The 15,257-nt window shown below is 38.3% G+C and overlaps 1 protein-coding gene across 6 annotated transcripts in view; it reads left to right on the forward strand.

Annotated features, from left to right (window-relative positions):
• The first annotated feature begins 7,460 nt into the window (after positions 1-7,460).
• The window catches only part of ELAVL4 (ELAV like RNA binding protein 4), a 90,369-nt gene continuing 82,572 nt past the window's right edge, over positions 7,461-15,257 (forward strand). The window contains exon 1 of one of the 6 annotated variants that reach the window (XM_032494240.1): positions 7,461-7,792. In XM_032494240.1, the coding sequence (XP_032350131.1) occupies positions 7,784-7,792 (9 nt within the window). In that variant the 5' untranslated portion in view covers positions 7,461-7,783. Of the gene's footprint in view, positions 7,793-9,472; positions 9,715-9,765; positions 10,196-12,387; positions 13,061-13,537; positions 13,823-15,257 lie in introns of those variants that run through there. The other 5 variants (XM_032494239.1, XM_006180226.3, XM_006180227.3 and 2 more) reach the window with 5 other exon arrangements.

Consider the following 15,257-nt stretch of genomic DNA (forward strand, 5'->3'; position numbering starts at 1 on the left):
GAATCCCTTTGCTGTACACATGAAACTAACATTGTAGATTAACTACACTTCAATAAAAAATAAGAATAAGAAAAAGAATATGAAAAAGAATATATATATGTATAAATGAATCACTGTGTTGTACACCAGAAGCTAATACAACATTGTAAGTCAACTATACTTCAATAAAAAACAAAAAACAAACAAACAAAAAATCACTTGCTGCAAACAATGTTTGAAAGTAAATCCTCTGGAGTTACAGACTGGCTCTGAATAGCCTGATAATCCTATAGTGCAGAACTATTTACTTTCCTTTTAAACTAATTTTATATATACACACATGTGTGTATAAATAATGATTTAATTTTATACACATATTAAATATTAACTATTGTTACTGTCTATATAAGTAGTAACATTAGGTAGATGATATTTAGAATACACTATTTTTTTAATTTATTTATTTTTTAACCAATCTTTTTTGGGGGGGTGGGGGAGGTAATTAAGTTTTTATTTAATTTATTTATTTTTAATGGAGTTACGGGGGATTGAACCCAGGACCTCTTGCATGCTAAGCATGCACTCTAACACTGAGCTATACCCTCCCCCTAGAATACACTATTAATTCACTTAAGCACTTGCATTTCCTAGAGCCATGGTTGCATGGAGCATGGAAATGTGGGCATGTGATGAATTCACACCAGGCTGCAACATCAGCAGCACCCTCCTCTTTTCCATCCCTTCCACATCATCCAGGCCTTATTGGACTGAAGACCTCTCCAGCTATAGAAGCACAAATTCAGTGTGCAAACCCTCACATTATATTCACTAAATATGGCTGGAGCCAGAGCATTCCCACCTCTAGCAATAAAACAATGTCTCTGTTGAAAGCTCATGGCTTCAGCTCATGAATTTGTTCTGAAGAACGACTTCCACTTTAGAGTTTCTGATTTTAGTCACCTGAACATTTCTTAGAGGGAAAAAGACTGTCCTTTGGCAGAGATTTCTCACAGCAGAAAAAATGACTCTGTGGAAGGGTAGATTCCAAAAGTTCATTTCTGGGGGGAGTCATCTTCGGGATTCATCTATTTATTATTTATTTCTAAGAGAGGCCAGATCTTAACCTGCCATGTGAATATAGTCAGTTTACTTTAACAAATATGTACCGAGCGCCAACTTTGAGACAGCCACTGTGCTCAGCTGGAGGGAAACAAAGACAGTTAAGAACAATCCCTGCCCTGGAGTACCTTGAAAACAGCTCAGGGAGACAAACCTGTCAACAACTGTGGCATGAATTCTGTGGAGGCAGGAAGAACAAGCTGCTGTAAGAGCTCAGATAATGAAGCAGGTCGTTTTGCATAGTGAAGCTGAAGCCTTGAAGGACGAGAGTGATTTTCCAGGGAGCGATGGTATTCCAAATGAAAGCAACAGCAGGAACAAAGGCATGGGGTAGCAGGGCCAAGCGGTGCAGGAGAATAGAGCGGCGTGTTTAGAGCTGTGTATGTGGAAGGGAATCACCCAGAAGTCAGGAAGCTTAAATGAGGGCCAGGTTATAAGGAGCCTTGAACACCATGCTAAATAACAGGACTTGATATAAGCAGCAACGATCATGAAGCTATTTTAGGTAGAAAAGTAACAGAACATGGATTGTACCATATGAAATTGACAGTATTTGACTGCTTTTGACCTGTAAAAACAATGTCATGTGTTCAACTGAATATAAAAATTAGTTGCTATTTTTAGTTACTGAATAGCATGTCATATACCCTGTAATACATGCTTTACATGCATTATCTCATTTAATCTTCACAACCTTAAGCATTATTGTTGTCCCCATTTTAAATATGATGACACTGAAGTTCAGAGAGTATCAATGGACTTAATCAAGGTCCTAGTCAAAACCTTTGGTTTTATGATTTTAACTTATCATCTCCAATTCTGTGTTTTATTAAAATAACTCTGGTGATCAGACTGGATATTAAAGGAACATGATACTAAGCTGGTTCTTCATTTGAGGCAAATTTTAAAATCTCCTTAAAAAGTTAGATTTCTCTCCAGCCAGCATTCCTACACTGTAATTCCTACAGAGTTGAAAATCTGGGTTAACCTTACCAAAAATTTTATTTCCTAATTAAAAACTGTTTCTATATAGATGCAGACATATTAGAGCTGACAGAGACTTCAGAAATCATCCAGTTTCATTTCTTCTTTACTCATGAAGATTCTGGTCCAAAGAGGAGTAGTGATTTGTCCAAAGTCAGAATTATTATTAATAGAGATGGAGCTGGCCTTGAATCTGACTCTTCTTTGTTCCCTCATTTAAAATGGATCTTACTTTCAAGAACACATATTGAGCAAGGGCCATTGTTCTCCATATGTTCTTCAGTAATTCCCTCACACATGGAAAAACTTCATGTCAAAAGGATGACACAGTTTGGCTATATACTGATACCAAATAAAAGACAGAAGGGGGAAATCTGTCTTTTAGCTATCCATATCTTGGAATTGGCACACATAGATTGCGTGGTCTTACTTGATAATAAATTTTAACAGTGAAGAAGTCCATTGAAATTACTGTTCTCAGCCCTTGTGTGTTTTGTTTCCTTGTGCCCCAAGGTACCCATATGCTAATAGACAATATAGAACAAATTTCAAGCAAGAGTTTGTATATTACCTGAGTTGTGAAACCTTGAAGATGACAAAAAAGAGTTACAAAATTCTTAAACAAGGTGGAAGTTTTAATAATATGCATAACATACATGACATTCACAGTTTACATTCCTAGGGTTTCGAAGGCTAGCAAAACCTCCTGCAAGCATTCTCATTTTACTGACAATGTGAAAACAATCAAGTATGATGACTGTTTGATCATCCCATGGTCCATTTTATGGATAATTAAGTAGGCAGGGTAGTATTGAATAACAAAATCAGTAAGTACCAGTTTGGGGTAAAGTTGTTAATTTTTTTTTTTTTTTTGTATTTTTCTTTAAACTGTCCACAGAACATTAGGTTACATGTAACAGAGTTTTTAAAACCCTGATGTAGTTTTTAAAACTGTGATTTTAGTTATTCACTCTTCTCAGTAAGGGAGCAAGCTGAATAGTGAGGTCAATATCAATAACCCTTTTTAAAGAACTTAAGTGTAATTTCTATAATAACCTAAGATTAATGGTGACTTGATAAAAGTTATGTGTTTGTGAATAATTTCAGAGTAGGACCAGGGCTTTTCCAGGGACTGAAATTTTACAGGAGCCCAACATCATTCTAGTTACCACATAATATCATAGAGGAAGTTTAGCATGAAATACGCATTTGTAGCCTACAAGGCTTTGGGGGTTATAATGCTACAACTTCTGTTTGAAAATCTTACACTAAAAAAATACTCATCTTCGTTAAAGATGTGATCCTTTTCAAGGAGGTATTTTGAACTTGAAGCTGCTGTTGCTAAGGCGTTGCTAAGGGAAATGAGCTACTCAGCACTAATGTGTAACTTTGCTCTTCTGCCTAAAAGTAGTTAAATCATTCCCCCAGCTTCAGAGTCTGAGAGAGAAAGAACTAAAAATGGTCAAGTGGAGAGCAGCCTCTTTCTGATAGTTACATAGCATGCCTTTCTTGTTTTTCATATTTTTACTTCACCGCTTGTAGAGAAAGGAAGTGACCTTCCTAAGCATAAGAGGGTTGAAAAGGCAAACAAGGCTACTGAGCAGGGCAAGGCTTATAATGAATGTGGACTGCCCCTGGCTAAGGCTGAAGGAAATGCCTGACCACTGGGAGAAATGCTTCTGCAATGACCGACCTCAGGAAAGGGCTTTTTACAACAACCCAGCAGTAAGGGTGACTCAAAAAAGAAAATTATGTATTAATGAATGAAGTACCAAATCACTGCGCCCTAAGCATTTGGTTCAAAAGTTCTTCTAAAATATTTGGAATCAATTATTTATGTTCTTTTGTTGTGTGTTCATTATGTTCCAGGTAATGATATTCTACATGCTGGGTTTATAAGGCAAATAACATACAATTTCTAACCTGCAAGCTCACAGTACAGTGTGAGAGTAAAAGGAATAATTCATTGAGTACAATCTGTAATAGAATAGTTTGAAAATTGTTGAAGTTCAGAATTATGCTCACGGTTGAATTTTTGATAAATAAAATTTGGAAAATACTTGGAAAGATTAATTTCTGTCTTGTGGCTTTAGTAGATGATTCCCTCTGAAGATCAGGCTTCTCTCTCCTCTACTTGCAGAGATGGAGGTGGGAATGGCAAACACACAAAATAATAGCAAGAAAAAACGTGACCCTTGTAATTCTCATAGGACCATTACTTGGTGGCAGAATATTGAAACTGCAGGCATAGGTTAGGTTTTTTTATTTTAATTGTTATTGTTTTAAATGTCAGCAGATGTCAACAGCATTACTCTGATTAGTTTCTGATTACAGACTAACAGAGAATACTACTTAAATTTTTTAGATCTACACTTTTCTCTATAAGGTAAAATTTATAGTAAAAACACTGTGGACTGAGGTTGGACATATTTAAGTTTGAAACCTAAATCTGCCTCTTAATAGCTCTGTGATCTTGAGCAAATCACATAAATTCTCTAACCTTTGTTTTCAGTATTAAGAATCTCAGAGTTATGTGATTAAATGAGATTTACAGGCAAAGCACCTCATGCAATGTTTGACACATATTGGATGCTCAATAATGCTAATTCCTGTTCCTTTTATAAAAGTACTTACTGAGTGAGAGGCCTTCTCTCCCACAGTCAACATGTCATAATATTCCTCTATTTACAACATTTTTTAAAAATGGGAGAGGTTGGAATAGATTCAGAGGAGACCTCAGAGGGGTCTGGGTAGAATGAGCTGGGTGCCAACATCCCCTTTCTGCCTTCTTCCACCATCATTGTTCTTATGTGAAATACCCTCCATTCTTCAAAACAAATCCTATCATTCTTTAAGCCTAGCTTCAGCACCAGCTTCTCTCATAAAACCTCCCCCCATCACTCCAGATGGTATCCTCACCATTGACTGTCCTTCAGTATTTCATGTTGATACTATCCTCTTTACATTCTTCTTTATACTCTTAAGATTCATGCGTGAAAAGGAAAGCTCAATTCCCAGCCAGATTGTAAGCTCCTTGGTGAGTACTATGGCTTGTATTTCTTTTTCTTCTTCATGTTAAGAATTTAGCACTGAAATTTGCCCACAGGACTAAGTAAATGTTTATCTCCCGCAAACATTCTTCATTAGAACTGGAACAGACCATTTAGCCTTTCTTAGTTATTATTGTCTTTATTTTCTAATTGTGTTGAGAGTCTTTGAATTGTATTGTCTTCAACAAGATTGAATTATCTTATAGCTAGGTACTAGTTCATACAGTTTTCCCTATTCTCCATGTTAATAATAATAGCTACCATTTAGAGTGCTGTCTCCACCAAGCCTTTATCTACTTAATTCTGGCAACAAACCTTAAGGAAAGTATTATTGTGCCCATTTTACAGATGAGGAAACTGAAGCATATCATTTCCCCCTGAGGAGGTGTTCAGCAAACCCTAGCTGAATTGAATGAAACAGGCGATGTGGTAGGATTGAGGGTGAGGAGCACGACTATCCATCTTCATTCATTCCTATAACTGGAATGCTGCTTGGTGCCAGGCTCTGTCCTATAAGGGGCAGAGGACAAAGAAGTTTATTCAATCAATGTTTGCTGAGCAGATATTCTATATAAGGAGTTTTGCCAGTTTTGGAAGAGGACGTCAGGGATGGGGCTGGGGACTCAATCCTACCTTCCAAGATTTTGTGCTTTCTAGCTTTAGTCCTTTGTATCTCTTTCACTCCAAATTTACAGCCAGGTGATAATGATAGGTTAAATGATACTCATTTTGAAGACATGCCTAGTTAGAAGCATATCACAAAGAAGTCGCTTGGTCACTTTTGGTTGAGAAAAAAACTGAACACACCTTCCATCTTCCCTCTCCTTTTTCTTCTAGTCTGTGCCCATCTTCCTCATTCATTCAACATATACTTACTGAGCATCTTATTCTATAGGGTGATGGAGGGGAGATCTTACTGTTAGATGAGGAAAACGCCCTTCTAGAAGAATCCTTAGATAACAACAATTGTCACTTCTGTGATGTTGGGTGAGACTGCATGTCGAGTGCCTAGTACAGTGTTTGGTGTACAGTAGACTCCTAGTTAAAGAGCAGTTTTAATTCATACTTTATAAGTCCTACTATTTCTTTATTTCTTCTTCTCTTCTCTCTCCTCCCCTTTCCTTTCCCTCTTCCTTCTCTTCTTCCTCCTCCTTCCACAAATAACCTTCCTTGACCTTTACAATACATCTATTTCTTTATTACAGAATTATAAATGAGTCCAGAATTAAAAAAAAAACCTACATGGAATTATTTTGAATACTATGTTCATCTAGCTAAACACTGTGTCCTTTAATGATATGAATAGCTACTTCATATTTCATCTCTTCAGTGGCCTTTGATTTGTAAAGATTTATATTTATACTAGGGTTTTTGTTTGTTTCTTTGTTTTTTCTTTTCTTTTATTATTTTTAGTAAAGCTCATCTGAACTGAAATGAAAAGGCCTGAAATCCCTGAATGCAGGGATCTTCAGAAATCTCTGTGTGTTTACATGTTGACCCTGCTGAGTTGTCTTAAACTATGATAAAGAATATATCAGTGAAAAGTCCAGACAGGAACTCCACCTAAATTAGATTTCTTGGATAAATGCGTGTTTACCTTTTTTTAGAATTTTGTGAGTAAGGCATTTTTCCTGTCCTTTAAATTTTCTTTCCCAGAAAGACACCCTAGTGCTTTAAGAGTGTGGTCAAAGGCACATTTGAAAAATCATGCATTGATTCTGGAAAGAAGCCTCTACTTTCAGCTGCTATTCTAACCTAGGCTTAGGATATGGAAAGAAAACAGGATGATCAAGTGGATCTACCCTTAAGCTAGTTTACCTGCATAGGTGAACTCTTGGCCATTTAAGTGGTCTAGACATCCAGTTGTCATATTTCCTCACACAGTAGCATTCTGCCAGCCTTTTCCCACAATCCATAGTAGACAGAACTACTCAGGAAAGAGAAAGGCATCACACAGTCAGGTCATACATCTCTAACAGAACATCAACAGTGAATTCCCGATGCTACTGATAGGCTCCGTGTCAGTCTGGTACATTTTTCTTTCTTCTGTAGTGTGTTTGCATTTTCTTATAAAATTTGATTTAATGTTTCTACAGGGGAAAAAAAGACAAAACCAAAACCACAATTCATCAAAGGAAAATTAGGCTTTTAAATTTTGTAAAATGCCCTTAAATATAGTATCCCATTGTCTGGGCATACTGATTGTATATTCCCTAAAAGAAGAAATGCCAGCAGCTAAGGCTTATTTTTCAAGAGAAGAGAGAGAAGATAAAAAGAAATTGAACCACCGGGAAATGTCAGGTCATAGTCACTGATGACGCTATTTAAATGGTGTGCCATAATCATATTAGGGCAGAGCACATGGAATTCCTGATTTCTGCATGACAGTGAAGAAGGGCCAGCAATTATCTCTGCGTGTGTGTGTGGATATGTGAGTGTCCGTTCACTCCACCTTCCCACCCCATTTTGCTAATTCAATTGAGGAGCAAAAAGAGGTAATCCAGACACCCAGGACAGGAGGAAGAGGTCTGCAGCTGTGCTCGGAGGGACTGGTGTGAAGAGAGGCTCAGTCCGACTTGGAGTTTTGTGCTATTGCACGTGAATGCTCTGGAACTGCTCTAATCGACTGAAAATGAGCCGGCTACGGTCATATGGAACAGGTCTGTTTAGCCACATCGCTGGGTAGCATGGCAGATGGTTGACCGTCAATGGGTGGTATTGATTGGCTGGACTTGCCTTAGGGTAACAAGACTATGGGTCCTTAAAAACCCACTTTATCTTATTTTCCTTTGTGCAGCTACGTACTGTTGTGTTTCTCTCTTCTCACTCCCCTAGCCCCCAAGATCTTCTTTCTTCCCTTTCTAAATCAAAAGCCTTCCTTGGTAATCAAAATAGAGAGGTTACCTTGAGATAAACACTCTTTAAATTATCACCAAGGCAAGAAAACTCGAGAATATTTTATTTACTAGGCTGATTACATTTTAATGTTTGAAGAAAGTGACATTTTAAAATTAATGTTTAAGACATATGGTGAGTGTACAAATTAGCTTATTTCATACAACCAGAATTTGATGAGAGCAACTCCTCCTTCTCACTCCCCAGTTAAAAATTGTCACTTGAAACTTAATATATGCGAGGAGGTTAAATGGTATTAAGTGATGCAGCTTTGACTTAAAGATGAAGGAGACAGTCACTGTTGTATGTAGGGGTAATTGTTGCCTGGATGGACTGGAAAAATACTAGTATTGACATCCGTGTTTGCAAGAGGATATGGAAGTTCCAGGGCTTTAATTTTGTCCAGCCAAGATACCCAGGTAGCTGTGTATGTTAGTTTCTCTTTTAGATACGAGGGAACGTAGAATGGTGCCTGCATACTCTGTAAGTAATAAAATCCTCCTTTAAAACAGGCCATGTAATGATATAAGTGATGAGATTTGTTTTTGTCCAGGTGGTTCTTTACCCTTTTTACATCACCCCTCCATCACTTGGGGGCTTTTAACCTGAGACATTCTATTTATTCCTGGCAGAAGAGCAGATTAATTGGAATAGAATTGTACAAAGGAGATGCCAAGTTAACTATGCAGACAAAATAGTATACGGCAGAAATGTTCCACTTCCAGGTAGATCTTAGGGAAAAAGAACAGCACTGGTGAGAGATGTGTGATTAGTTTGCTCTTGTGGTTGTTTATAACTATTTGTATAATTGTGTTTTAAAAAGAGATGCTTAAGATTTTTTTGTTTTTTGTTTTTCAGTGTCTTCACTTTTAAGCTTTTATTTCCTATCATGAAAGACAACATCAAATATCACTCTGAAGAAAAGTTACACCCTTAACTCTCCTCCATCTTGTGTGTGCTTCGTTCCTATGTATACTTTTGAATTGGGTATTTATCACATGTGTCAATATTACTCTCCTTTGGCTAAAGGAAAATATCTCCGTGGAGTTTTTGGTTTTCTCCCTTGCTCTGTGTTGATTGGATTTTCCTTTTTCATCCTTTGCTGAATGAAACAAAGCTTGTTTGTGTTTCATTCTTCACAGTTCTTATTAGGATTGGTGATGGTGTTTTGTTTCCCCACTAGAAGTCAGGAGAAGGCATTTATTTATTTATTTTGACAAGATACAGAGAGAAATACAAGACAGTTGCCTGTTAGGATGCTGCCGTTTCTCATGTCACATCCTACACCCAAAAGCTATTCCAAGGGGAAAAAAAATCTTTTAAGATGGTTCATTTGAATCTGTGCACTCTACCCACCTGGTGGTTATACAGTGAACTGTTACTTTAAAGAGTAGTTTAAACACCAGCCATGTTTGGGGCAGGCTGCTCTTGCAAAGAGAGCAGTACATATAACAGGAGTCTACTGTGTGTGAGATAAGGGGAAAATTCAGCTCACTGACTAGAGGTTTTAATGTGCGAACTCTAGGGAAATAATATATTGACTGTTCCGTGGCACGCAAGAAAATTGAAGAACCCTTTGCAGACGGAGTGCTTTGCAAAGGATTCTATCTGTTTCTCTTAAAACAAAATCTGTGGCAAGATGTTTGAAATCAGCAGGACGCTTAATGCTGCTTTGTTAAATAATGAGGTAATATTTTGTCACTTTTTTCTGGGCAGCATCTGTTTTTTTCTCCCCCTCTTCATTTTTTTTCCTGTGTTTATGAAGGATTCTTCTTCTTCCTTCCTTTCTTTCTTTCTTTCCTTTTTTTCCCCCCTTCTCATTGAAGTCAAGGAAATACAATTCACGCTTCCATTTCTGTTCCTTCCTTTCTGTGCTTTTGGAGAATTTGGTTGTCTTTTTTTTATTTGCAGTTTCAGCCGGCTGCTGTTTCCTAGCCCATTGTGCCACGTAAGGCTTCTCCGCTGCGCGAAGTAGGTAGTTATTAACGCTGAATTGGCTTCTGGTACAGTCCATCTGGACTCTGTGTGGGAAAGCTGGCTGCCGGCGACTGATGCTGAGATATCTGCAACCTTTGGGATGTGTGCATGGTGGCGAGGGGCTGACTGATATGAGATTACTTCTTTTAAGGGAAATTGTTATTAATGAGTCAAGAAACTGCTCATTTATGGTAAGAGGGATACGGTGGCGCTGGCAGCCCCATAGCTCTGGGATATCATTTTTAGGTTGCCTTAGCTGCTTGAGTGAGACAAGTTTCTTTCTGTGGTGGTGGAGGATTGTAACGGAAAAAAAAAAAAATCATGCATGACTGGGAGACTCGCCTGCCTGATTCTTGAGATTATATATTGAGAATCTGTTGCTTTACAAATGTCACACCACTGATGTAGTGGTCAGCCCCTCACTCTGAAAGATGAATGGTACTATTGGAAATACAATAATAAGGTTGACTTTTCCCAACAATAGGATTCTGCCTTTGTCTTTAGAGAAAAGGCCCCTGAGGACATTTGTGCATTTGTTTGAGGATTCCGTTGAAAGACTTTAGAGTGGAGGTTTTTGGAGAAGTGATCAATATACAAAGTGCATGGATTTTTTTTTTTTTTTTTTTTTTTTGCCTAGCAAAACCGGCTAATTATTTGTACTGTAATGTACAGTTACTATTTTGGAAAAGTGACCAGAATATCTTTTGATATACCTAATTTTAATGTATGGCCCACTAAGTGTGCTGAGGCTAGTATGGATGGGAGAAAAGCGTTTTAAGCAATTGGACTTTTCTAATCTCCAAAGAAATACGAAGTAAATATTTTGTTCTGAGTGAGCTGCTTTTATTTGTGTGTTTGTCAGCACTGTGTTCATGTTGACTTTTCCCAGTATTTTGATATTAGTGTGATTGCACTCAGACTTTCTGTCGTTGATTTGGGGCTCTTAGACCTGCCCTGTGTTTATGTGTTGAGCTCTTTAGAACACTTAACCTGTAAATTTGTCCTTATTACACAGTTCAACAGATACCGTAGTACTACTGTGACTTGTAGGACTGTTTATACATGTGTTCAAGAAATTATTTTTTAAATTTGCTTTTTTCAGTATTATTTCAGCTGAAGGGATTATAGTTATAACATTTCTACTTTTCTATTTCACGCATTTTCATTTCTAATAGCTAAATTTATTTGTATTCAAGTCTAATAGTTCACATTGTGTCTCCAACGCATATTGTTTTGCGGTATGTCTGTATTTTTTAAAGTGTGTGTGTATATATATATGTATGTGTATATGTATATTTGTATGTTTGTGTTCGTGAAATAGTAGCTTCGAGAAAGTAGCTTTAATTTCTTTTAATGTAAAGTTTATTTTCTTTTCTAATAATTTTTCACAGACATATTTATTCTTGGACTTTGAAGCCCAGAGCATAGCATGATTTTTGGCCTGTATTTCTACTCTGCCCAATTCCATCTCACTGTCAACTCCAAGCAAAGATTAAAAATTACTTTAAATTATGTTTTTAGTAATAATTTGTTACCTCTGTGTATTTATTAAGGAACAAATTGACTAAATTATGAATTAAACGATTAGTTATAAATTAGCCTTTTGGGTAAAAGTAAGGCATAAATTCCTCAGGTAAGCCACTTTAAATCCCAAACTAGAACAACAAAAAAAACTATACTACTGGAGGCTTGGCAACGTAGAGGTTACAAAATGTATAAAATAGGCAGACAAACTGTATACATTACCACACACTTGCTAAATGTCTCTTTGCAAGTCATTTAAGAGGCCAAAGAAAGAAGACATCTCTTGAAGGAGAGAAGCAAAATCACGTGTTCAGTTAAGCAGGATGAGCACTCTGCACCGGCTAGGAAATGAGGCTGTTGTCAAAGCATATTTTATCTTTCTCTATAGCAGTAGGAAAGCAAAGAGAGAATGTGTTTTAGTGGATTTTTAAAAATTCAGATCATGCCCCTATCCAAGTTGAGAAATAAATTCATTTAAATAAATCATTCATCATTCTCTGATTTGAAAAGCTCAGACAGAAGGCAGAAAGGTAGAGGCTGACAGCTGCCCCCCTTCTTCCCCAGCCCTAGCTTTTTTCTTTTTTGTTTATTAGGGAATAGTTTTCTGAAGCAAACTTGTAAGAACCTAGTTCACAGAGCAAGCCTAATCTCAAACTTGCTTTCTTTTGAAACGCTGGCCATGTTAGCTGCAGAAGGAACATTGCTTGCTAAAAATCAGCAATATTGGGAAAAAATAAAGTTAAAATGTAGATATGTTAGCACATTAAAGTGCTTTTGTTGTATCTTTAAGCCTAGAGGCAGATCATTAAATATGCATTTCGCTAGAAAGCAACTGTCGAGAAAGATAAGGTGCTTGAAAATATTCTATACTGGAGAAGCCCTCCGTCAGAGGGGTGGGGTGGTGCAGCCCTCAGGACAGGGGAAAGGGAGGACACTCCCACTGTTAAGGTCTGCCAGACGCTTGTGACCTGCAGTTGTTACAGTACTTTTGAGCTGGGAGGAGGGAAAAGGTAAAAATACAAGTATGGCTGTTGTTGCTTCAGCCTGGCCTTAATTACCAGACACAAGAAGCAGTTCAGAAATCTGGTCTCTGTTGTTGTAGAGGTCACCAAATCATTAACATCGTCAATCTGGCAGTAGCTAATTTAAATAGCACCTGATGTTGCAACGCCTCCCTTCGTTTCCCTAGCCAATCAGATCCTGGCTTCTGCTGACAGATGGTCCCATAAATGGATGTAAAAAGGGGAAGCTTCGAGCCAATTTCAGCAAGGCTCTGTTCAGTTGTTCTTATCTACATCCTAGAATCGGGGGTTTCAGCTCACTGCTCCTTTTCTTTCTTTTTTTTTCTTTCTCTCCCCCCATCCCCCCAAAATAATTGATTTGCTTTACAATCATCCACACTGTGTTTTGTGGATCTTTTAAAATATATAACAATAGTAGTCATTTAAAAATATATTCTGAAACCTTTGCAAATTTTAAGAGAAGAGTCGAAGCTCTGCGAGACCCAATATTTGCCAATAAGAATGGTTATGGTAGGTATGACTAGATTTATAATCTGTTGTTTGTGTTGCTGGAGGGAAGAAAAGCATCTACACCTTGACCAGTCTTATGCTTGCACAAGAGTTTAGTTCTCTGCTGCTGTTTGGTTCCTACATTTACTACCTCTTTTGTGTAGAGAGTACGGGTAGGTCCTTTTATTGAAAAGCAGTGGGGAAACAGATTGTCATTTTTAACAGGTCATTGTCAATTTTCCCTTCAACATAAAGGTGGGGAGGGGGAGGGGGGCTGAAATAATTGCCGGTTTGTTGAAAGAGGTTTATATTTCATGAGACCATAATGGCAAAAGAAGGGTTTTCTTTTTGTAAGGGAGAGGGGGTTTGTCTGTGTGCCTGGGTTTTGTGGGGCTGGAGGTGGATGCAGCGGGCTTAGGAATCTCCATTTCCGTGCTGGAAATTTAAACCTTGAGAGGCAGCTTCTGAATACTGAACGTTGAGATGGGCAGTTGTGTTTCGGGGGAATGCGCAGTCAAAACGGCAAAGAGAGTGATTTATTTGGGCTTCAGTAAATGCTGCATCTTGTATTTCAAAGAGTTTCCTGTCATGACCTCATAAAAAAGAGGAGGCGGCTTGTATGTGTAGCGGTGCCTGGCGTGTTGAGTTGTTGCTTCCTTCTCTGGGCAGCAGCTCTGTAAGAAGGAATGTCAGCTTTTACATAACGTTCCTTTCCGCTTTTGACACACTGTGTGAGGGTCCATCTTCTTCTGATCACAGATGGAGTGGAATGGCTTGAAGATGGTAAGTGAAAAGAGGAAGGCAGCTTGGAGAGTCCATCCGTGTGTGTGTGTGTGTGTGCACAGAAGGATGGTGGACTGTGCATCATAAATCACTGTGCAGATCGTTTGGGTGTGCATGTGTGTGTTTATTAGTATTTCTCTTTTCTGAAAACCAGAATCCATCTCCAAGTGTAATGGCACTGCATGCACACAAGGCACACACACTGCCTCTTCCATCGAACACACATTTTAGCCAAGCAAGGTTGGTATCTTTTTTGACAATCACAGTGTCACCATCGCTGTTGGCTGGCGTGTCCACCGCCTCTGTGAGCTTTCAGCGGAATCAACGACTGTTAAAGTTAAAGGCACGTTTCTTTTTCAGTCTCCTGCTCTGAGTGATGGGGAAGGCTGGGAATGAGGGGTGGAGGAGGTGAGGTTCAGTACCAGCAGATGCAGTTGGGAAACAGGACTTTTGGATGTGGAAGGGGAAGTGGAAAACCTTTCTGCCAAAGTAGTAAATCTATTTTTAGCATCATCTTTTTCTGAAAAAAAAGAAGCAGGGAAACTCCTTGAGTGCCGCTCCTATCGCCTGATGTTGACCCTGAAGATATGGCACAAAATGGCACGATCAGATGCCACGAGTGCCCACTTTGACTTTGAATTTCACGAGCAATAGCTTTCACAGGGTTTCAAAGCTGGGTATGGGGGAGGCTGTAAATTCATATCCATCTCACTTATTTTTTGCTAGAAAAGCCTGGGGAGGACTTTTCGCTCTGCATAGATGTTATAACAAAGCTGTGGTCTTTTTCCCATTCTTAGCGGATTGCCTTTGTCTGGCTGCTTGTTTTGATGGGTGTAAAACAAATAAGATTAGACCGAGCAGCCCAACTGAAAGCGATAGCTGGGAGGAAAACCCAATGAAAGGTTGCCGGGGAAACGAACAGAGGAAAAGCCGAGTAGGGAGCAGGTGGCTATCATGAGAACACACTGCAAACAGTGTAAAAAAGAGTCGGGGGGGAGACAGGACCTCGATTATCTTTGCTGTTCTTTGTGGCCGGCCCAACTTTAATTATTCTTTATAAATAGGTGTTAATTACATTTCTAACTCTGGTTTACAGTGATTTTTAGAAATCTATTTTTAAGCATCTGTTCTGTCTCCCCCCCCCCCCCTTTTTTTTTTTTTTTTTGGTTTAAAAAACAGAGAGAGGAGAGGGGGAAGGGAGGGTAGGGAATCTTGCTTTTTTTTTCTCTCCCTCTCTCTCTTTCCCCCTTTTCCCTGCTGTGAAATTGTACGTGTGAAAAATCGCAAGGAATCCTGTGAGGCCATTTGAAAAAAATGTAAATTATATTGAATGAAGTTGACGGAAGCATAATAGTGAACTCCCACAGCTGATAGATTCTGCAAATGATTTCTTAGAAATTGCCAGCAAATATCCATAGAAGAAATACAGGTAGAG

Source organism: Camelus ferus, chromosome 13 (assembly GCF_009834535.1).
Source record: "Camelus ferus isolate YT-003-E chromosome 13, BCGSAC_Cfer_1.0, whole genome shotgun sequence".
In the NCBI taxonomy this organism is placed as follows: Eukaryota; Metazoa; Chordata; class Mammalia; order Artiodactyla; family Camelidae; genus Camelus; species Camelus ferus.